The following is a 24,027-nucleotide window of genomic DNA, read 5'->3' on the forward strand; positions in this document are numbered from 1 at the left end:
CCTTCTTCCCAAATGGAGTCTTGGAGTAGAGACTTTCGGGAGTTGTAGTTTCTTTAGGAAAGGAGGCGAGGCATGCGCGGGGCGGAAGTGCGGACTGCCCGGCCCCGTCCTCCTGCCTTTACTGGATCGGATCGAGGTTTCTCCGGTTGCCGCTGCCGGCCCACCGACCCGGCCGTGCTCTCCACTCAGGCTGCCCCGCCCGAGCCGGCACCAAGAAGGGTGAGTGGCGGTGGTGCGGCCGACGCCGCCAGACTGCCTGTTGGCTCCTCCTCCGGCCCAACCCCGCTCAGGGCGCTTCCCACCTTCCCCCACCCCCGTCTTTCCCTCACAGCATCCAGCTTCTCGGGCCGGCATTCTCCAGTCCCCATCTGTGTCTGTCTTGGGTTGTGACCCCACCCCTAGCTCGGGCTGGAACCTCCGCCTCTCCAGCGCGTCTCGCTCCTCACTACCCCTGACATCTGCTCTGGCTCCCCATCCCCCTCCCTCTTGCTCGATATTTTCACTCTTTCCTCCTCCCAGCCACTAACTTACTTTGCACCAAACTCACCTAGAATCACTTTTTCCTTTACTGCGGCCGCCTTATCTCCCCTCTCAACCTCCCAACTGACACTTTGACTCTTTTTCTCACTTTTCTCTCTTTTTCTTTTGCCCTCTCCATCGCTGCATTGGCTTCCCTAGCACCATCTATATCCTCTTTTCAGAACCACACCTTTGTTCTCTTCCTGCTTGACATATCAATGACCCAGACCTGTTACTTTCCAAGTCACTGTAGGAAACTCATCGTACTTTTAGCCCTCGGCCCTCAAATCAGTGCTGCTTTCTACCTCCGATAACCTGGACAGATAAATGACTTCTCTTCCTGTCAGCCCACGAACAAGCAGACAACCAAGAGTGACTTCAGATAGGTGAGGCTGAGGCATAGGGAAGTGTGCTGGTTATTCAGTGGAAGGAGACATATGTATAAAGGAACTTAGATACTTGAATCAGGTTTTCACTCTCCTAAGTGGTAGAGGTTACATATACAGCCCTTCCTCCCTCTCTCCACTAGAAGTCCCCAGAGTTTTGCCCAAAGAGATCATCCGGAGCTGGGGCTGAGGTCAACCCCTATCCCACATTGAGAGCTCTTCAACAGAATAATGGTCCTAAGAACTGGCTCACTGTGGTTCTCCCGAGAGAACAAGCAAGTGTTGATCTCCAGTGTACTGCCTGAGTGAATGAGCCTTCTATCTCTGCCTTAGACTCCCTGCTGAAAGGCACATTGAAGGAACCAGCATCATTCCACTCTCCATCAGTGTCCACCTTAGCAGTAACTTCCTACTCCATGCACCACAGGCCATCTGCAGAGAGAGTATTCAGGTAAAATAATTCCAGAAAGCTACCACTGTGTTCTCAGGACCTCACTGTTAGAAAAATAAATTCAAAATCATAGTCCATTTTCTCCCCCCTTTTTGTATTATTCTTAACTTATTTACCACATTATTCTAACTTAGATGGCTTCCATCTGAAGGAAAAAGCTTATGAGCCATTTGGCTGTCTTTCCTTCCCCAAATTTCTAAACCTAGACACAATTCAGAGTATGGAACTGCTTTGCAAACAGATTCAAAGTATTGAATCTTCAAAATTTGGACCTATCCTTCTTTTCATATTTACCAATATCATTTTGTTATTACAGGATGGGGAACAATAATGAAGGGTAACAAAACCCTATAGAAAAATTGTATCATTAACCATAGACGATATTTTCAGTGTTTCTTATTCACACTTGTCATGGGCCAAAACTCTGAACTTGAAACAGAGGATTCTTACAAAATGCTAAGTCACTGGAATTGATAGAGACAATAGTTATCTAATTTAGCATGGTTCAGCATGGTTTAATCCTACAAGAAGATGTTATGGGCCAGAACTTGAAACTAGGTACTAAGTGGAATTGAGGAGACAGTGGTTTAATCTAGTTTATCATTGATTTAATCCTGCAACAAATAATGGGTTTCCTAGTGATATAATGATTGGTGTATACTCAGTATGGAACATATAAGGGAGAAGCTCTCAAGGCCAGAAAGGACAAGCGCACTAGAAGCTCTCGGAGGCTGAGACAGATTCATTCTATGGTCCACTTTTGTGGTGACTGGAGGCTGAAGCACAAACCTTTTGATTTGGGGAGATTCAGAAAAGCCAGAGAAGGCAGGCGGGAGCTCAAGCTCTCCCAACCAAGGAGAGAGATAGGCCTCCAGAAAAACTGGCCAAGCCCCAAGTGAAGGAGACAAGACTTTGAAGTAGACAATAAAGGATTTGGACTTTAACTCCTGGCTACTGGTGTGGTGATTACTGAACTGAAACAAAGGCTGCCTCCAAAGACCCCGAGAAAACCTCAACAATGAATAGTACATTTTAGAAAGAATATTACACACATTTATTTTGTTTCCATGAGGCATTTATCTTGTCTGACAGTTTCCTCATCTGCAAATTGACGTACCTGTCAGGTTTATTGTTAGGTTAATATGAGATATTTGAAAAGCACTTTGCAAACTGTGAAGTGTTAGCTTCTAATAATAATATTAAATGCTAATAAGAATATATATATTTAATAATAAATGTTATCTTACTTTCCTGCAACCTGTATTTTTATTTTAGATTTTCCTTTCATTTGAATCTCCAAGTACTTTGCCAGTACCTCAGGCTGTGTATAAATGTTAATGTTAATATTCTCTTTCCTTTCAAAAACCAAGATAACCAAGACCTAAGAAGATTAAGATTGGCCCTTAACTCTGAAATAAGTCAGTGATGTAGGTAGGAATACAAAATAATCCTCAGATATCTGTGTTGTAGTCAGGAATTCTGGACTCTGAGTGTAAAGAGCTTGAGTTTTGGGTTTTTTGTTTTGTTTTTGTTTTTTTAGAGAACTAGGTCATTTGCTAACTCACAAGGGGCCCGGTGACTTAAGCTCTTTGGGTCCTGATTTCCCTATATTTAAAATGAGAGGATTATATTAGATGAGTCGGGTTTTTTTTTTTTTTTCAGATTTTTCATATCTCCTAAATTCTTCTAAGTTTAAAACTCAATACCCTAAAAAAGCAGCAACAGAATCAGCCTAGAACTACCCTCTGTGGCAGAATCTGGCTCTCAAGTCCAAAGTCAGGAAGTAGGCTGGAAAAAGGAGCAATAACAAAGGGATATTATGGTGTCAAAGACACTCAAGATACAAACACAGAAGAAGAGAATGACTCCAAATCATCAATAAACAATGCCTCAGAGAAAAACAGCTTAGGTACAAACTCAACTAAAATTCCTGAGAGAGATAAAGCAAGACTTTTTAAAAGTGTTTAAAATGTTTTTATAAATGGAGTAAGAGAATTTGAAGAAAAAAATGAAAAAAAAAGTTTATATAAGAAAGAATTAAGAAAGGAATTAATAGCTTACCTCAAGAGTATAAAACCTTACTCAAGCAACAAACTCTCAACAAAGCCAATGACTTCATGAAGTAAAAAGGCAGGAAAAAAATAGAGGAAAATTTTAAGGTATCTCATAACAAAAATTTGGAAATTAGAGGAGGAAATAATTTTAAAATCATTGGACTAGCTAAATGCCATTACCAAGACTTGTCTAGACATCCTATTTCAAGAAATAATAAAGGAAAACTACTCAACTTTCTTAGCATCAGAAATAGAAATAGAAATCCCAGCCATATCAGCAGTTTCTTCAGATCAAAGAAAAAGTACTGTAAACAGTCAGAAATGGTACTATGACTTGAAGAGGGAAAGAAGCAAAAATAAGCTTGGCTCATACCTTGGTTGACTCCCATCTGATTGCTACTGTGCATGTGATTACTTTGTTTGGATTGAGAAGTTCTTATTTTCCCATTTTCAACTTCTGTGTTTAAAACAGTTTCATTAAGTGAAATGTGGTAGTTTTTTTTGTGGAATACTTTTAACTTATAAAATTGCAAAAAAATTCTTTTAAGAGTAAGAAGGAATATATTACAGACTTTGACCAGACCACAACCCTGTTATTTATTATTTATAATATAGACAAATGTTAATTTTGAAGCTGTCAACCATTGTTAGAAAGCTGCTACTTTGTCCCTAGATTGGCAGGTTATGTAGGTAAAAGTTTATAAAAGTTTCCAAAATATTGGAAAGGATGGATATTATTTTTTTCTGTCCTTTCTGAGCAATTGGCCTGTCTCCTCCCACCTCCCCAAAAAAAGCCTCAAAAATGAATTGTAGCACTTCCTTTGTGATAACTTCCTCAACTTGATTTTTGCAAGTTCAGTACATATAGGACAGCTGCTTCTTTCTCACTCACAGGGTAGATCCCTGTGGATACTTACTTCTAGAACTACAGCTTACGAACCCTTATCACTGTGTTGCCCATTAACAGTCAACCAATCAATACTTCTTAGCAATGATGTTTACCAAATGGCATAATAAAAAAGAGCAATTACAAAACATTTCACTTTTCTCTGCTTTTCCTTTCTCACCACCCCCCAACAAAACAAAACTAGTTGGAATATATTTTCTAAATCATACAGCTTCTATGAAAAAATTGGGCACAAAGTACAATGGTAGAAATGCATAGGGGCAGCTAGATGCCTTCAGTGGATAGAAAATCTCTTGGCCTGTAGTGAGGAAGATCTTAGTTTAGATGGAACTTCAAAAACTTCCTACTTATGTGACCCATCATAAATCATTTAACTTATTTGCCTTAATCCACTAGAGAAAAAAATGGCAAATCACTCCAGTATCTTTGCCAAGAAAACTCCATGGACAGTTTAGTTCTTGGGGTTATGCAGGCATGACTGAGTGAAAAAAAAAAAAAAGCACAAGTATATAGAACATGTGTCCAAGGTAATTAGTATTAAAACTAGGTAATTAAATAACATGATTATTTACCAGAGACTTACTAGCAAATGCTTAAAACTCAAAGAACTTGGTGATGCCTTAAATCTCCCTAAAGGGGCCTGTACTATAATCAATAAATTCTTTTTTTTTCTATGAAATCTTCACAAAGCCCCCCACCTCCCACCTCCCACCCCTGCCTGCATGAAATATCTCAGCTAGGCAGGTAGCCCATCTGAGCCTCCACAATGTGTTCCTTTCTGCATCTTGACTCTCAGTTGCCAGAGGTAATCCTTAAATTGCTCTTTTCTATTGCCAAAGGTCTTAGTTCTTAAAGCAGCTTCTTTGTATTCTGTATAGTTCTTAAAGCACCTTCTTTGTATTCTGTATCTATCTATTTGAAGTATCTCTATTCCTTATAGTGTGTTGAAATGTTGGATAAAATGTCTCCTTCTGATTGAATATATCCTCTGCTAGATTTTGACTGACTGGAATGGAAAGAGAAGTTTTAATACCAGAAGAACCAAGTGCATCAATAAAAGTTTGCTTGGTCTTTCCTTCATTTGTTGTTCAGCCATGTCCAATTCTTCATGACCCTAATTGAGATTTTTTTTTTTAAACAAAGATAATGGAGTGCCATTTCCTTCTCCAGCTCACTTTACAGATGAGGAACTGAGGCAAACAAAGCTAGATAACTTGGCCCAGGGCCTGATTTAAACTCATAAAAATCAGTCTTCCAAACTCAGTACTCTATTCACTGTAGCACCTAGTTGCCCATGTTCCTTCAGATATTCTTAAATCCCAATCTTTCTTTAAAAATCATCAGAAGAGAGCTATTATCAGCCAATAGAAATTTTCTTTCCCCCAGAGAGAAATGTTCACATTTATAAATGCATCACTGATTTTTTCCTTTTTTTCTTTTATTTTTAATTGTATTTTATTTTTCTAAATACATGCAAAGATAGTTTTCAACATTCACCTTTGAAAAACCTTGTGTTCCAAGTTTTTGTCCCTCTTCTTCCTTCCTCCTCAAGATAGCAAGCAATCATCAGATAGGTTAAACATATGCATTTGTTCTAAATGTATTTCCATATTCATCATGCTGCACAAGAAAAATCAAAAGGGGAAAAAAAAATGAGAAAGGAAAAAAAAAGGTGAAAATACTATGCTTTGATCCACAATCCATTTCTCTGGATGCAAATAGCACTTTCCATCACAAGTCTACTGGAATTGCCTTGAATTACCTCATTGTTGAAAAAAGTCAAGTCCATCACAGTTGATCATCATATAATTTTGTTACTGTGTACAATGTTCTCTTGGTTCTGCTCACTTAGCATTACTTCATGTAAGTCTTTCCAGGCTTTTCTGAACTCAGCCTGCTCATCATTTCTTATAGAACAATAATATTCCATTATATTCATATACCATTAGCCATTTCCCAACTGATGGGCATCTATTCAATTTCCAGTTCTTTGCCACTACAAAAAGGGCTGCTTACAGACATTTTTTGTGTATGTGGGTCCTTTTCCCTCTTTTATGGAGCTCATTGGTTGTTAACACCTTGCCAATACATTAATGGCCTTATCATCAGTTATTAAATTAGCTGAGCTAGAAGACTAAATCATTCCTTATCTTGCTATCCAAGATTCTACTCATTTGGCTAGCATTTTGACATATTTAGAGACAGAAATTCATTTAATTCTTATTTCTTAAGCTTCATTCTCCCATATCATTCCCAGTGCAAATCTGGATTTGAATTTCTAAATGCAGTAACCTGCCAGAATCCAAAATAGAAGTGATTGATGGTCAAGAGTACTTTTGCAGAGTTGTTTGGTTTGAGGCTCTTGGCACTTGTCCTCACCATTCCTAAGAACTTTCAAAAAGTCAACACAATTTGCTATTACCATCCAACAGGGAATGAACCTGAATAAAAAGCTTAGCTTGACCTGTTCTGTAAACTTGGGGTCTCATAAGTGTTTCATACACCTCAGTCTGTATAGTAGGGCCAAGAAGGAAAGGAGTAGTGTGTCCTTTAATTAAGACGGAAGCAATGCTTCTAGTCTCCTAGCTCCTGGCTGCGTGGGAATGGAAAGATAATCTATGTCAATATTTTTGAGGAAGCAGGAAATTGAAGGTATTAATGCTTGTTATCTCAGTGATGTATGCCTTTTATAAGTACTACCTACATCCTGAAAAGGGAGGAGTTTTTCTAGGTTAGTTTCTTTTGGGCTAGTATTCTGCCACCTGTCACCTAACACTGTAGAACCTAGCTGTGGGAGATTTGTCAAGTGGAACAGTATCCTTAATCTGCCATACTATTAGAGTTGGATGATGGTCTTCTGGCTCCATGAAGGTGAGGGCTTTCTGAGTGTCTTCTTTGTCCCATAGTTCTTTTAGAAGGGACTTTAGGTGAGAGAGAGGGCTGTATCAATTTTTTGTAGTCATTGGCATTGTGCACAAGAAGGAATACAAGCTGTTTCCTAGCTTGTTGCTGTGCCTCATGATACAGGAACCTGCTTTGAGTATCTTAAAATTGATGCAATATGACTGGGCCTGCATATTTATTCAGAATAGCTGTTTTTATAAGCTGATTGTTAATTATATGTTGCTCTTTAGACCCATTTTTACAGAGGAATACTAGTTTAACTGAAACCAACAGAAGTGGTAGAGAGCTTATTCTACAGCTCCCTGATGAAGTGGTGGGGAGAGAATTAGGCTACAGAACAACTCCAATAATTTGTATTGCTTGTAGTTATTATTGCCATGTCTGTTGTTACCTAGTATTTAGGCTTGTACATAAAAAGAGAATATCAGTGGAACTTTAGTTCTTTAGGGTTTCTTAGTGAATGAAAGGTCTCTTTTAGACCTACCTGGACAGATGGATTTGACAGATCATGTTCCTCTATGATTTTATTCTGTCCTACCTTGATAATGTTTTGTTCAGTGTCGAACTGTTACATAATGAGAAAACAAACATCAGGATGACCAGTTTTATTGCAAACATTTCTTGTGATGAGTGCCCACACAAATGAGTGATTTGGAGATATAAAAGAAGTGGGCAAAGTTGGCCAATTCTAGATGAATCCCTTTCCTTCTGTAACTACTTCATTCCTGGCCTCCAGGGATTTCATTGTTGTTCATAAAAGAGCATTAAAGTTCTTTCCTGACCAAATCATGTGCAATCTCACTTGATCCAGCATTTTTAGCCACAAAAGTGCATAAGCTGTATATGTAAGTAACTTTATAGGTTGATGGAATAGAGATGGAATATTGGAAGCTTTTTGAGGTGTTATAAATAGATGAATATTATTTTTTCATTATCTATTAAAAGAAAACATTTTCTTAAGACACATTGGTTTTTCTTAAAAAGGAAATTGTTTAGGTTTCGCATGGTATGACTGGAAACAGTTTTAGGGTAAAACGTATGTGTAAATGTTCTTAACACAGCATTACTGAAAAACTTAGCAATCAAGTTTGTAAAACTGGGAGAGGCAGTTCAAACATTTTATCTGTATGTAGCTTATGTGCAATTTTGTTTTTTTAAATGGGTTCCCCACCCAGGCAGATCTTAGTGACAAACCTTAGACATAAAAGTGAAGGAGATTATTTCTGAATACTCAGGAATCCTTCAATTGGAATACCTGGATGACTGCATTGCCCAAAGTTTGGTAACTTTTGAGTTCATCTTTTTGCTAACGTATGGGATAGTTGTTATAGCCATTATCACATTAAAAATCCACTCCTTAAAGGCTACAAGAAACTATTGATTGGCAAGTTTGACACAGTCACAGAGATTTGTACCTTTTGCATTATTTGTGCCCTATTCATTTAAAAAATTTGGATTTAGAATAAAGATTTAGAGCCTTCTAGTCCAGTCTCTTTGTTTTATAAAAAAGGAAACTGAAAATTTTAGTCCTTTGTTAGTGCTAGAGTTCTGGACCTGGAGTCAAAAAAGCCTGAATTCAGATTTAGCTTCAGAAACTTGTAATCATTGTGACTCTGGGCAAGTTGCTTGATACTACTATCTGCTTAATTTTCCTGATCTGCAGGTTAGGAACCTACCTCCTGGGATTGTTGTAAAGATAAATTGAGATAATATTTGTAAAGCATTTTGCAAACTTTATAGAGCTATGAAAATGCTAGCTATTATTATATTATTATAATAACTATATATTGACTATAATAACTTGCCCAGAGTTACAATGATTATAAGTTTCTGAAGCTAAATCTGAATTCAGGCCTTTTTGACAAAGAGACTGGACTAGAAGGCTCTGACTCCAGGTCCAGAACTCTAGCACTAACAAAGGGCTAAGATAGTCAGAGGCTGACTATATAGGGGTGAAGAAGATTGGGATCTTGGGGAGAAAAATAATTAGTTCTCTTTTAGATACTTTGAGATGATTAGAGGACATCCAGTTCAAAACAACTAATATGGGTAGGCTTCAGATTAATGTAAGGCTAGATAGACTGTGGGAGTAATTTATTAATAGAGATGGCAGTTAAACTATGGGAATTGATGATTTTGGCAATGAAAGGGTAGAGATAGAAAAAAATCTCCACTAGATTTGGTTATGCCTCCACTTAATGGACATGATAAAAATGATGATTCAGACTAGGAAGGAGCCATCAGAAAGGTAAAAGAAAAAAGACTGGGAAATCTATGATCACAAAAACCCAAGGTATGTCCAGGAGAAAAGAGTGGTTATCAATGTCAGAGGCTACAGAGACATTCAAGAGGAGTAAGGATCAAGAATTTAAGTAAGATTTATTAATTAAAAGATTATCTAGAATTTTAGAAGTAGCAGTTTCAATTGAGTGATAAGATTGGGTAGAAATTTAAGAAGAGAGAAAATGGAGGTACTGAGCATAGAATCAAAGATTTTGGCTGAAAAAGGGAAGCAAGATATAGAGCAACAAAGCTAGCAGGAAGGATAGGAATGAGGGTGGTCTTTCTGATTTTGTTTTGGCTTTTTTGGGGGCAGGGTTGTTTGTTTGTTTGATTTTTTTTTTAATGGAGGAAAATTGGGCTTGTTTTGTAGATCAGAGGCAAGGAAAGAATGAATTGAGAGAGAGATTAAAGATTAAAAAAAGAGCAAGGAAATGATAATGGGGGAAATGGCATCAAGTAGATATATAGAGGGGTTGGTCATAGTGAGAAGGGCTGCCTTATCATCAGGGACTAATAAAGTAGGAAATAATCATGGTTGAAGGCAAGAAATGAGAGAAGATGAAAGGAGCTCTTTCCCATGACTTCAGTTTTCTTTTTAAAGCAGGAGTTGAAATCCTTAGCTCAGAGGCGAGAAGAGAGGTTTTGTGTGAGGTGCAAGAAAGAAAATTGGGAACAGCCACTAGGGAAAATAGGTTAGAGAATCAGTTAGGCAAGAATTCCCAATCTATTCGTCTCTAGATACTTTCCAATTAGAAAGTCCAATGAAAACAATAAATGTGAGAGGATAAGAGCAAAGGAGGAAAGAGGAAAAACTGTTTACAAGAACAAACTTTCTTAGGGATATAAGAATTAAAGAGCTGTTATTTAGGGAGGAAAAGAGGGATTCTGAGGGATTGATAGGTCTCTACTATCTACAACTAATAGCAGAAAAATGCAATACATAGCCTGGGACCAGCCCTCTTGCCTGGAAATTGCTAACTTCCCTCTTCCTTTCCCTTGTGGTTGTTAGGCCATACTCTGGCCTAGTACCTCTTTGGCCATAAAAGTTCTCTATTCTGTGTGTTTCAAAGATGGGGGGGGGGAGGAGGGAAGGGGAGAGAGATTGTAAAGATGTTGAAAATGTGCAATTCTTAATCCTATTATTGCATTTCTTTTTTCTAAATTTAATTGCTTTTAATCTGAATTTAATAGATATAAAAACATTTACATAAAGTAGAAATCATAAAAGAAATTGTAGATGAAATATAAATACTGCTTTTTTTTAAAGTATATACTAAATTCACATATTACTTTCAAAACTACCCTGCTTATTTTTGCTCCTCACTGCTTTCTGTTCTCCTTTATACCCTTTTAAAAATGTTTAAAATACAAAAAAGCATTTGTAGAAAGTAGAGTTCATAAAAAAGTATTGTGCATGAAAGTATAAATCTCTTTTCCATACTGCTTGCTTTTTTAAAAAAAGTATATTAAATTCAACATGTTACTTTCAAAAGTACCCTGCTTAACTTTGCTTCCTTTTGAACTGCCTTTTGCTCTTTACTCACTTTTAAAAATATTTTATGATGTTTAAGATGTTTCATCCTTCTGCCTTTTTATTCTTTTTTCCCCAAGCATCACTGTTTTACTCTCTTCCACACCACATACTCACTCCTCATTAAAGCAGGAGGGAATAAAATTGTGTATATCATTTGGTGCAACAAGGCCACTACTGGTTCTATATTCCATAGAAATCACAAAAGAGAGAAAAGGACCCACATGTGCAAAAATGTTTGTAGCAGCTCTTTTTGTAGTGGCAAAGAACTGGAAAATGAGTGGATGCTCATTAGTTAGGAAATGGCTGAATAAGTTGTGGTATTTGAATGTAATAGAATAATATTGTTCTATAAGAACAGGCTGATTTCAGAAAAACCTGCAAAGACTTAACATGAACTGATGCAGAATAAAGGGAGCAGAACCAAGAAAACATTATACATAGTAACAGCAAAATTGTGTGATTATCAGCGATGATAGATTTAGTTTTTCTCAGCATTGTCGTGATCCAAGACAATTGAATGGAAAATGCCATCTGCATCCAGAGAAAGAATTATGGAGACTGAAAGCAGATCAAAGCATACTATTTTCACCTTTTTTTGTTGTTCTTTCTTGTGGTTTTCCCCTTTTTGTTCTGATTCTTCTTTTGCAATATTACTAATATGGAAATGTTAGTCTGTGTCAGTTTGCTTGCTATCTTTGGGGAAAGGGAACCTGTGGGAAGGAAGGGAAAAATTTGGAATTCAACATCTTACAAAAATGAATGTTGAAAACTTTATATGTAATTGGGGAAATACTATTAAGTCTTTGCTTTGGTCAGGTCTTTTCAGTGATATTTTTCTTTATAATGTTGCTGCCACTGTATAAATTGTTCTCCTATTCTTTTCCTTTACATCATTTAATACTTTCAGGTTTTTTTTTTATCATGTCTTATGGGGAAATATTTCATCACTTTCAATGTGACACAGTAGATACCTCATTAGTTTCCAGATCTTTTTATTCTTTTTTTTTCATTTTCTCTTTAAGGTCAGGACTTTTATTTTTAGTGTGACTATTTTCTCTGCAGAATTATTTTCCTATCCTCACCAGTTTTCCTGTTGAGTTTAGTGTATTTTTACACTTGACTTTGTGGGTGTGCATATATGAGTGTGTTCAACCTTCGTCTGATTTAGATAAGAATGAGGCTCCCAGTTGCCCTTTCCCTGACCCCCTTACTCCGTCTCTATATACTCTTTTCATGAATCATTCAGGTAAGAGAAATAGCAAGTTTCATTCCTTCTTCCTTTCTTTATTAATGTATTCCTTCTTTTAAACCTCTCCATGTCTTTTCAAACACACAGTCTATCTTAGACCTTCTATTTTCTCTGTTAACTTCCTTAATACTCTTTGGAGACTTAACATTTTGAAGGGGCTCTTGTTTCTTCTCCCATTATTAGAATGTTAGTGCTTAACCATAATACACCTTCTAATTGTTCAAATAAATATACTTTTTAAATATTTCTTTTGAGCTCATATTTTGCATTTCAAAGTTCCTACTCAGTTTTGGTCTTTTCATCAGAAATGGTTGAAGCCCCTCTGTTCATTAAAAGTCCTTCCCCCCCCACCCCCGTAGAGGAAATATTTTTACGGAGCAAGTTATTCTTGTTTGTAAATCTATATCTTTTGCCTTTTGGAATATTGTATTCCAAGATTTTCTCTCCAGGTCTTGTGTTACTATAGTTCTTTTGGTATTTAAATTCTTTCTGGCTGCTTGTGATATATTTTTTTTCTTTGACTACAAGGTCTGAATTTTGGTTATCATTGCTAGGACCTTTTGTTCTCAGGTTTCTTTCAGATAATTTAGTCTTTCAAATGATTTCTTAAAATACAACATGCAGGCTATTTTTATGTTTAAATCATGGTTTTAAAATAGTCCATTGATTCATAAATTATTTGTTCTAGAGTTATTTTCCAGGTCAGTTGTTTATTTGCCTCTTTTCTTTCTTTCTTTTTTTGGAGGGTCTTTGTTGCAGTATTTCTTGCTGTCTCATAGAATCATTGAATTCTCTTTGGTCTATTCTGATTTTCAGGGAATCTTTTACTTAGATAAGGCTTGCTATTTTCTAAGTTATTTTATTCTCCTATAAATTCTTTTCTCCAGAACTTTATTTCATTTTTTTATTTCTTGTTTCATTTCTTCTAGGTATTCATATGCTCTTTGTAGACAGTACATTTTTTTTCCTTTGAATCTTAACTTTACAGTTTTAACAGGCTTATTTTATTTCTAGCTTAGAATTTGGAATATTTTTATATCTACAATAATTCTTTATAATTTTCAGTATCTTCTTTGCTTTATGCATCTCTCCAGTCTGAGTTCTTAAACTGAGTTCTTATGTTAAAGCCAGACTCTTCCTCTTGCATCATATTTGGGCATGACAGTTGACTTTGCTTGGTCTTGACCTTAAGTTCCCACAGTGACCTTACCTTTTTGGCTTAACACTTTATCCCCAGCCTCAGATCTTTGAGGTTCAGAATGCTGGATCTTCAGAACCTTCTAAGACCTCTCAGAACAGAGTGTTATGGATCTTGAATCCAAGGACCTGAGGTACCTTAGTCTGAACACTGTCACCCCTTGTTGCTTCCAAGGTCCCCATCATGACTGCCCTGGTAATTGTAGTGTGGGAGCCTTCCACTCTTGCTGCTTCTAGATAAATAGAGAGCCTTACAACCCACAGCTAGCAGTATCTGGCCAGTCTCTGGTCCATTGTGAGGCTATCACAGGCACTGATTGCTAAGCTTGCTTCTTTTGGCTGACTTTTTATGCAGTTCTGGAATGGAGAAAGTCATTTGCTGTCCTTGTTCCTCAGATTTTTTGATTATTATTCCATCTTCTCCTATACAGTTTTTCACTGGAGATGTGGGAGATGAGCTTTCTGCCTCCCTTCAGGCAGGCATCTTAGCCAAAGACCTATATTTTTTATAACACAAAGCTCAATGTTGGGTGTTGATTTTATTGCTCAGACTTTGTCTGTGCCAAAAGGTGAAACTTGTGCATAGAGACTTTCTGGTGCTCCACACAGTATAAGATCATCCAAATTTAGTTGTCCCTTGTTTTTAGTAACAGTTATAATAATGATGATAACTGAGAACCCAATAGCCCTTTAAAAATTATAAACATTCTCAACATTATGCAACATTACAGGGGAGGAATATGATAGATGACACAGAAGCCATAATTGATTTTTTCAGTATGTTTGTTGGTCGTATATAGGTATGGCTATTCATGTGAAACCATAGTGAAGACTTGAGATGGGCAGTCTTATAGACTGCTCATCTTTCTTGTGCCCCATTGCTCACACTGTATTGATAATGCAAACGTATCAGCTTAAGAATAGATCTCTTTAAACTATCTGCTCTCTTGTCTAGGACAAGGGAAAGTAACTTTTTTTTCTTTGAAAGAATTTCTCTTGTTATACAGTAGCAAATATCTTCACAGGATTTAATTAAGGAAAGTAAATAATGTAGTAAGGAGAGTCATAAACATTAACAAGATTTCAGTTGGAAATTATAATGGGAAGAATCTAATTTGAAATAATTGAAAGTTGACAGTATTTTCAAGGTTACTCACATCTTTCTTCCTTTCTGGATACATAGGTCCCTGCTGACTTTCAGTCTGATGCCCGTCCAACCCTATGACCACTTGGAATGGAATGATTCTATGCACTCCCTTCGGATAACTGTGGGTGGACTTCCCGTCCTTGCGTCCATGACCAAAGCTGCTGACCCCCGCTTTCGACTCCGCTGGAAGGCAATTGTAGTGTCTTCACTGTGCTTTGGTATTGTACTTTTGCTGCTGTGCTTCCACCGTTCATCCACAGGAAGACCAGTCCAACCCAATGTTCACAACCGGAGGCTTAATCAGTTTTTTAGTGACCGCTACAATGATACCTATCCTCTGTCACCATCCCAGAAGACTCCCAATGGAGTTCGATACCGAATTGCAGTTATCGCTGACTTGGACACTGAATCCAGGGCCAAAAAGGAAAATACCTGGTTCAGTTACCTGAAAAAGGGCTACTTGACCTTGTCAGAGAGTGGAGACAAAGTGACTGTGGAGTGGGATAAAGAGGATGGCATCCTAGAATCCCACCTGGCTGAAAAAGGAAGGGGCATGGAACTCTCAGAGCTCATTGTTTTCAATGGGAAGCTCTACTCAGTGGATGATAGAACTGGGGTGGTCTACCAGATTGAAGGCACTAAGACAGTGCCTTGGGTGATCCTGTCAGATGGAGATGGTACAGTGGGAAAAGGTAAATTGGAACAGATTTTATTTCCTGAATGTAACTAGTGATGGTGGATGAAGAGTTTTTTCCCATCTATAATAATAAACCAAGTTGGGACATGCTTAAGAGTTTATTTTTTGCCACTTTTATCCAAAATAACAAAGTTGGGGCAGGTAGATGGTGCAGTGGATAGAGCACTGGCCCTGAAGTCAGTTCCATCCCTGAACTCCTGAAGTGAGTTAAAATCTGGTCTCAGACACTTAACATTAACTAGATGTGTGACCATGGGCAAGTCACTTAACCCCAATTGCCTTACAAAAAAAAAAAAAAAAAAGAAACAAACAAATACCACAACAAAACAAAGTAACAAAGCTAGAATAAATAGTGTCCTAACTCCTCAAGATTAAAGAATTATACAAGAAAAATGTTCAGGGCTAAATTCAATGTCATTTAAATCTTTCTAGTATTAGGTTTCTTTTCTGAATAAATGTGTATTTCCAGTCTCCCATTTATAGTTCTTAAAAGAAATCATGTCCTTGGCATTATTGCCTCAAAATAATTTTCTTTAAATATATTTTTTAAAATTTGGTTTTCATGTTTGGACTTTAATGTTTATTCTTAGACATGTGGCAAAATAGACTTGTTTCATTCCCCTTTTATACCGTGTGTGTGTGTGTGTGTGTGTGTGTGTGTGTGTGTGTATAAATATAATACTAAACTTTAGATTCTGTTATAGGGAGACATCATGGTACAGTGGAAAGAGCTTTACTTCTAGAATCAGAAGGTGTGGATTCAAATCTTCTTTGATACTTATTTTCAGTGTGATATTGAACAAATCACTTAAGCCACCACCAGGCTCATTTTCTTTCCCTAAAAAGTGAAGGAATTTGGATTAGACGATTCTTAAGGTCACTTCTACTCTCAATGTATGATTCTCTAATATCATCTAATTAAAACTGAATTTATGTGAAGTAAGGGACAGCTCTATGGCCAAATGTTTCCCTATGCATATGTCTTCCCTAAAAAAAAAGATTCATTTCAGAAGACTAGACAAATACTGGAATGAAGCAATCTAGCTCATAATAGGGAAAAAAGAACTAGACAATAGAGAAAGTTCTTAAACATAGAATAGGACGGAAAGCTTTAGCAGAGGGTTATAAAAACACAGAATTTGATATCTGGAGACTCAGCTTGGCTTGATACTCTGTCCATTTTATGTCTCTTAAATTCATTAGCAGCCTTTCCAGATTTAAACGGATTTTAATTTTTTTTAAGTTTGTGGTAAGCAGGGCCACTGGATACTCCGTCTAGGACATAAAATCACCACTTTGTTTTTCCAAGGTTCAGAACAGATATTTGGTGTGACTAGTATAGTCGATGTCTATTTTCCTGGCTAGGTCAGACAGTATAGAAATTGTTAGAAGTCAGACTCAAGATTTGAATTGTGATCCATCTCCTTGGATAGCCAATTATATAAAGAAAACCCACAAGATTAAATAATCATCTAGCTTTGTTTGAGATTGAGATAAGTTAAGTTTGCCAAGTCATGAAGATTTTCTTCTAATGACTGGTAGGTACCACAATGACTAATAGTGATGTTTTTTAATAGAACATGGTAACAACATTGTTATTGCTATTGTTTGGTCATTTTTGAATTTTGTCTGCCTCTTCATGACTGGCTTTGAAGTGTTCTTTTTTTTTCCCCCCCACTGAGGCAATTGGGGTTAAGTTGACTTGCCCAGGGTCACACAGCTAGGAAGTTTTAAGTGTCTGAGGCCAGATTTGAACTCAGGTCCTCCTGACTTCAGGACTGGTGCTTTATCCACTGTGCCACCTAGCTGCCGCTGAAGTTTTCTTAGCAAAGATACTAGAATGGTTTGCCATTTCTTCCTCAGGCTCATTTTTCAAATGAGGAAACTGAGGCAAACAGTGTTAAGTGATTCTCTCGGAGTCACACAGCTAGTAAGTGTCTTAGGCCAGATCTGAAGTAGGGAAAATGAGTCTTCTGATGCCAGACAGGGTACTCAATGCACTGAGCCACCTAGTTGTCCCAACATCATCGTTATGGCTAACATTTATATAGCAATTTAAGATTTACAATATACTTTACTTGTTATCTCTTTTTTGATCCATTTTGAGGCAGGTGCTATTATTATCCCTATTTTACAGATGAGGAAACTGAAGCTAAGAGAAATCAAATGATTTGCCTAGGGTCATACAGTTGTGTCTGAGGCACAATTGGAACTCAAGTCTTCCTAATTCTGGCTCACTGTATTCACTGTGCCACTTAGCAGCCAAAATTTTGAATTCAGGTACTTAAGAATGTATGTGTATATGTACATAAATATGTATATCTTTTCATATAAGGTTTTTTTACATGTACATATATATGTATATGTTGTATACATCACATTATGTTATATAGTTTATACATGTATACATATGTCGGTGGCAGGAGGAGGAGAAAGATTGATCATCCAAGAAGAGATTGTAGAGGACCATTTCAGAAGGTAATTCTGTCCATCTAATAGGACATATTAGGGGCCATCAAAAAGGGCAATATGCAAGAACAAGAAAGGATTGCTCAATTTCTAACTTCTCTTTCCTAGTCTTCCTATTATTATTATAAACATAATATTTATATTATTATATTATAATTATAATCTCAGCGGAGATACAATAACTCTGAGTGCCATTTACCTCTAGGTTTTAAAGCTGAATGGCTGGCTGTGAAAGATGAGCATCTGTATGTTGGAGGCCTGGGCAAGGAGTGGACCACTACTACTGGTGAAGTGATGAATGAAAACCCTGAGTGGGTAAAGGTGATTGGCTACAAAGGCAATGTATATCATGAAAACTGGGTATCTAACTACAACGCTTTGAGAGATGCTGCTGGGATTCGCCCCCCAGGTAAAATATTCTAGGAGTTTCCTTCTGGATGGGATTGTATTTAACCGCCAGAAGTTCAAAAAGAATTTTCTTTCTATAATCTTATCCACAATAATAATTTGATCTCCTTGCCTTAAAATGGAAGCATTTAAGTACATACTACCTAAGACCATTGTCCTGTTATATGCCCATAAGAACTGTTGAGGAATGTTTGAAAACCCATTTCCCCATGTTATCATTTTTTCTCATTTCCAGATCCTTTCATTCTATTTCGCTATCCATTCTATGAAACTGACTTCTTTCCTCATGGTGGAGACAGCTCAGGACTGCCTCCAGGCCTGGGAATAACAGTGTTCCCCAAGTCTACCAGACTTGTTTCCAGTCCAGCTATCACAGCCTTTAGTGAAGGGAAAAAATCATTGTGGAGAAAAGACCTACCTTCCTTATTATTACTAGAAATAGTGCTGGTTGACTGCCAATAATAGGGAGATTAGTGCAGGAAGATTAGCCTAAAGCTGGCAACATCCCAAGACCTCTAATTCTCTTTCTGGCCACTACCTATAGAGAAAGCTAAGGAGCCTAACTGAAGCAGCAAAGCACCCTGAGGGACAGGAAGCACGGTGGATGGGCAAGTCAAACTACAACCACCACTTTGAGCACCTTCTCCTTTAGACCCTATGGAAGCAGCCTAGAACTTTCTACCTAAGAGCCTTGGGCATGGCAGTGTCCCCTAGAACACTGGACTTACAAACTCCACAGCCATCATTATAAAGAAGGGCTCATCATCCTTAGGTTGCCATTAGCAACAGCTACTAGCCAACTGCCACCAGTGCTTAAATAAGTACAGGAGCCCTGGGGATGGAAACCTTTTCCCCAGACATCTGGTCTTGCTTCCAACATAGCCTTTGTAGCTGTTATCCCCTTTCGGACACTGACTGCCCTACAAAGGAAGAATAAGCCAGCCAGCAGAAGCTGACTTTTCTGAGGCGCTGAGTACAGGCAGGTCAGAGCACGATGACCACCACCTCCCCTTAGATCCTATTGGAAGCAGCCCAGTACCCTAAACCCCAGAACTGTCAGAATAGCAATATTTTCAACCATTGTCAAACACTTTTGACATCAGAACTGAGAGGATGTTATCGCAGGAAATGATGTTAAAGAAGAAGCATCACATGAACTTTGTCTCTTTATCTTAAGGACCATGAGACCTTTCCATCTGAACTGTGGCTGAGACCTTCCCTATACATTGTCTCTCCTGTTAGAATATGAACTCCTTGAGGCAGGGCTTCTCTTTTCTATTTGTATCCCCACTGTGTAGAATAGGACTTTATACACAGTAAACATTTGATAAAGGCTTCATTCATTCATTATAACTTGGAAGTCTCTGGGACAAGATATAGAATACACTGAGTTGTGGTCAGCTGTTGTTGATCCCTTTTGTTTCTTTGGGCAAATTACTTGACTTTGTTCTTCTGTCTGTAAAAATGAGGGCTGTAATGGGATGAACCAAATCAGTTCCAATGGAGCAGTAATGAACTGAACCAGCTACATCCAGCGAAAGAACTCTGGGAACTGATTAAGAACTATTACATTGAATTCCCAATCCCTATATTTTTCCCTGCCTGCATTTTTGATTTCCTTCACAGGCTAATTGTACAATATTTCAGAGTCCGATTCTTTTTGGACAGCAAAATAACGGTTTGGACATGTATACTTATTTTGTATTTAATTTCTACTTTAACATATTTAACATGTATTGATCATCCTGCCATCTAGGGGAGGGGGTGGGGGGAAGAAGGGGAAAAATTAGAACAAAAGGTTTGGCAATTGTCAATGCTGTAAAATTACCCATGCATATAACTTGTAAATAAAAAGCTATTTAAAAAAAAAAAATGAGGGCTGTGATCCTTGTTAGTAAACTTCTTCCTAGATCCATCCTCTTCTGTCATCAAGCCTGCTCTAGGGCAACAGTCCCAGCATCCTCCTCCCCCACCTCACAAATTAGAATCTCTGCTAGCCCTGCTTCCCTCTCCTTAACTCTTTCTTTGCTTCTCCATCCCTCCATTAACATACGTGGAAAAGAATAAAGTGAAAATTGAAGATTATGGGGTTAACTGATTTGGGGAAGGAGGGGAGATAATTCAAACTAATGATTAAAATAATGACTTTAAAATTTAAATGATCCTCTTTTCCCTATTCTTTATTGCCCTAGGTAATTAAAGAACAAAGCCACAAAATCGTTCTGAAAAATGTAAAATTCTAAAGAGAAGGTGAATAATAAATCTGGGGCTTTATGGAAAAGTATTTGATTAGTACAGCATCAACATGGTCTGTGAGCCTGTGAAAAGAGCTATACTTGTGTCCAACACTCTGCATTCAGAAAACTGCAACTAATTGGAGCACAAGTGCCTCTGATTGTAAGGAAGGAGAGATGTAGGGTGACAGCAATCAGTTGCTAGGTTATGTAAGTAGGGATCAGAATCCATTCACCTCTTTCATAGATTTTGTTAACTCCTTATGTCTTTGTGTATGTCCCCAGGCTATCTAATTCATGAGTCAGCTTGTTGGAGTGACACACTACAGCGATGGTTTTTCTTGCCTCGTCGGGCCAGCCATGAACGTTACAATGAAAAGGAAGATGAGCACAGGGGTACCAACCTTCTCCTTCGATCTGCTCAAGATTTTGGAGACATCTCTGTGAGCCATATTGGGGAAGTAACCCCAACACATGGCTTCTCTTCCTTCAAATTCATTCCTAATACAGATGACCAAATCATCGTGGCTCTGAAATCAGAAGAGGATAATGGCAAAATTGCTACTTACATCATGGCCTTCACTCTAGACGGACACTTCCTTCTCCCGGAGACCAGGATTGGGAATGTAAAATATGAAGGAATAGAATTTATTTAAAACAAAAGAAAGAAAGAAAAAAACATTTTCACAGAGCATAGCTAAGTGGCTGGGCTGTGTAAGCTGGGTCATTACTTTGGTTTTATACAGATGAGAGGACTTTAGATTTTATTTTTATGATTTTTTTCTTTTTTGATGCAATGAAAGATGTGTGTGTGCCCTGATGGGTGATTGCCAGAGGAGGAAGATCAAAATCCAAGACAGATTAATTAAGGAAATGTCAGTTCTAGGATTTCTCTGTAGTTACTGAATGGGACACGTCTTTCAGTAACTGAGTGATGGCTTCTGTTATTGGGGATTGTGCCATGATGTGTTCACATTGGTACCTGGTAGTGAAAGACAGTCATTATCTTAAATTCTGTCTGTGCTACCCAGTTCACTTCCTGCGACAGGACTTGTGAGCAGTTCCAGCACCTAATTCCTCCCTACTTTTTTTTTTTTTTTTTTTTTTTGAGATAGCCAGTGGAGATTGGGGGGAAGAATGGCTTTGATTAGGGACTATGAGTGTGTGAACACACCAATGTTAAGGTACCAGGAACTAATAAGTGCCCTGAGAAAAACCAACTCTTTTCTTTTCCCAAGTTTTATATAAGATAATCTTAATCTCAGTGGCAGCTGACCTCATTTTACTTATTGGGGGCAAACTACAGTATAACGGCATGGCACTTTTAAGTCTAACTTATTTTAAGAAAAACTATTCCTCATCCCATAAAATTGAATCATCAAATTTAATCACATAATAGGAAGCCCTACACTTAAGTCATTCACTCATCAGACAGTAAGGGGCCATTGGGACAGTCTGTTCTGGGTCAAGATTAAAATAAAATATGCATACAGTGAAAGAATGTTATTAGATAGTTATAGTTAGTAAAGTAACTTTTAATATGGTCCTGAGCCCTGGGCCAGCAGATAGGAAATTAATAGGAAAAGAAACTTTAATTTTAAACTTCTTCAGAAACAAAATGGAAACATTCATATCACCATAAGCTTTTATAGAGGCCTTGATTTTTCACTTTCTTGCCTTTTAAGTGGAATGATGGTTTCTGACATGAATAAACTTAAGTTCCCTGGACTATTTTATTCCAAGAAACTTAGTGTTTGGAGTTGAGGCCCAGGCTCCAAATTTACCTGAAATAATTTTAGTGGGGCATTCATCATCTTCTAACTCTTCTGTTATTTTACCTTGATCCTCAGGCTGCCTGCTTTCTGATATCTTCTCTCAACACTTCCTTGGTACAGACAAGAGAACTAGAATAACTGGGAACAAGACTAAGAAGGGAAGTTTCTCTCAGTGTGCAGTGTTCCTCCCTAAAAAAAAAGCTACCTCATTTTCTTATTTTTTTTTTCCCTATAAGAAAAACTGTCCAGGTGATGGGTATTAAGGATGGGTGAGCAAAATGAGAGGATCTTCCTTTAATCGATAACAGCTTTTTCACAACTTGAAACTTTCATACAGTTTCTTTGAGGAAATCTAATTCTGATCTTTCTTTTTTGTTCTGAAGGTCTCTGTTTCTCTGTGCTGTAAATAAAGGGAGTGTGGGGGAGAGAAGGAGAAGAAATTTAAGTTATTGAATAGTCCTTGTTTACCTAGAACTTATAGACACTAATTCATGTCCAACTGGTAAACAGATATGTCCCAGGCTAGATTGCCTTCTTATTTCCTTTTTCTCCTTTGATTAATGTCAGCCATATATGGACTGACCAGTTAAAAAGCCAAGCAGTTTCAGGAGGACATGGAAAATTTAAGAGAATCATTAGTTTGGAATATCTTATGCTAGGTTTGAAGTCAGATATGAGGAGGACCTTTTAAGGTGTTTTGAAGTCAGTGAGAATAACTTTCAATTCCCAGCCTTGACATTAATGGATTCACCATTTATATATGGTCAGTGATTTTCCATTATCTTTAAATCATTCTGCCATTTTTTCCTTCCCTCTCTCTTTACTACTGTAAACACAATGATTGTGTTCCTTGCCTGCTGGATCTATGTGTAATAATAAAGTTTCAGAGGGAAATGTGAATTCTATTTTGTTTTTTGCTCTGTGTGACAATTGATTAAAAGGTCATTTTTCTAGAAGAATTGACAGTGGGTAATGCATACTGTTGCTTGTCCTTTTGATTATCTGGCTTAGAATTTTTTTCTTTCTAAAGCATCTTTCAATTCAAAACTAGCAGGCTAAGGACATAATATCTGGATTGTTTTAGTCATAAATAACATCTACTGCAAACAACAGTAGTGAGAGTTGAACCTAAAACAATCTTTCCCAAATTTTATGTAGAAATATTTTTTCTTAAAAATATTGTCCTCCCCAACACTTCAAAAAACAATCTATGCAAATAAGTTTCTTGGCTTGTATTTTATTCAAATAAAATTAAGGATTATAATTTTATAACAAATCTTAAATACATAATAAAATAACATGATATGCATAGATTTCATTGGCAAATAGTTTATAATTTTCATATTTATAATTTATGAAAATAATCATAACAGTAATATTAAGGTGATGAGTAGGCTTGTTTTTCAATATAAAGTTTCTCTAAATGTCCTTTCATTGATGACATTGCTATTTATTAGTTTCACCTTCAGCAGAAGCCTCATTTCATGTAAAAAAGATGTTACAAAGGGTAGTAAAATTTGTCTTACTTTGTTTGATAAATCAGAGAGTTCTTTATTCACCTGTAATCAAAACAGAATCAAATACTTGTTTTAGGGTACTTCTTGTTCAATGGCATCTGTAATTTCATGACACCATGGTTTGCCATTTCTTTCTCTAATGTTTGAGATCAGGTTTTCCAGACTCCAGTCCTAGAGCTTGCTTTTCACTGAACTACTTATCTGCCTCCTTAAGGACCCTATGATAAACAAGTCTATTAACTACAACTTATTCAGATGGAATGAGACCAAATATGATATTTATCCATAGCAAATAG

General features: G+C 37.2%; 1 protein-coding gene across 5 annotated transcripts; it reads left to right on the plus strand.

Moving 5' to 3' along the window:
- The first annotated feature begins 59 nt into the window (after positions 1-59).
- CANT1 (calcium activated nucleotidase 1) lies at positions 60-23,114 on the plus strand. 5 transcript variants are annotated; one of them, XM_051995466.1, is made up of 6 exons: positions 60-219; positions 764-905; positions 14,668-15,323; positions 18,003-18,206; positions 20,725-21,065; positions 22,290-23,114. In XM_051995466.1, exons 2-6 carry the CDS (start codon positions 847-849, stop codon positions 22,350-22,352), a joined length of 1,323 nt encoding a protein of 440 aa, XP_051851426.1. In that variant the 5' UTR covers positions 60-219; positions 764-846; the 3' UTR covers positions 22,353-23,114. The 5 variants fall into 5 exon arrangements, with proteins under 5 accessions (XP_051851426.1, XP_051851427.1, XP_051851429.1 ...); XM_051995467.1 differs by lacking the exon at positions 764-905 and adding an exon at positions 1,239-1,356; XM_051995469.1 differs by lacking the exon at positions 764-905.
- Positions 23,115-24,027: the final 913 nt, after the last annotated feature.

This window comes from Antechinus flavipes, chromosome 4 (genome assembly GCF_016432865.1).
Source record: "Antechinus flavipes isolate AdamAnt ecotype Samford, QLD, Australia chromosome 4, AdamAnt_v2, whole genome shotgun sequence".
Taxonomy (NCBI): Eukaryota; Metazoa; Chordata; class Mammalia; order Dasyuromorphia; family Dasyuridae; genus Antechinus; species Antechinus flavipes.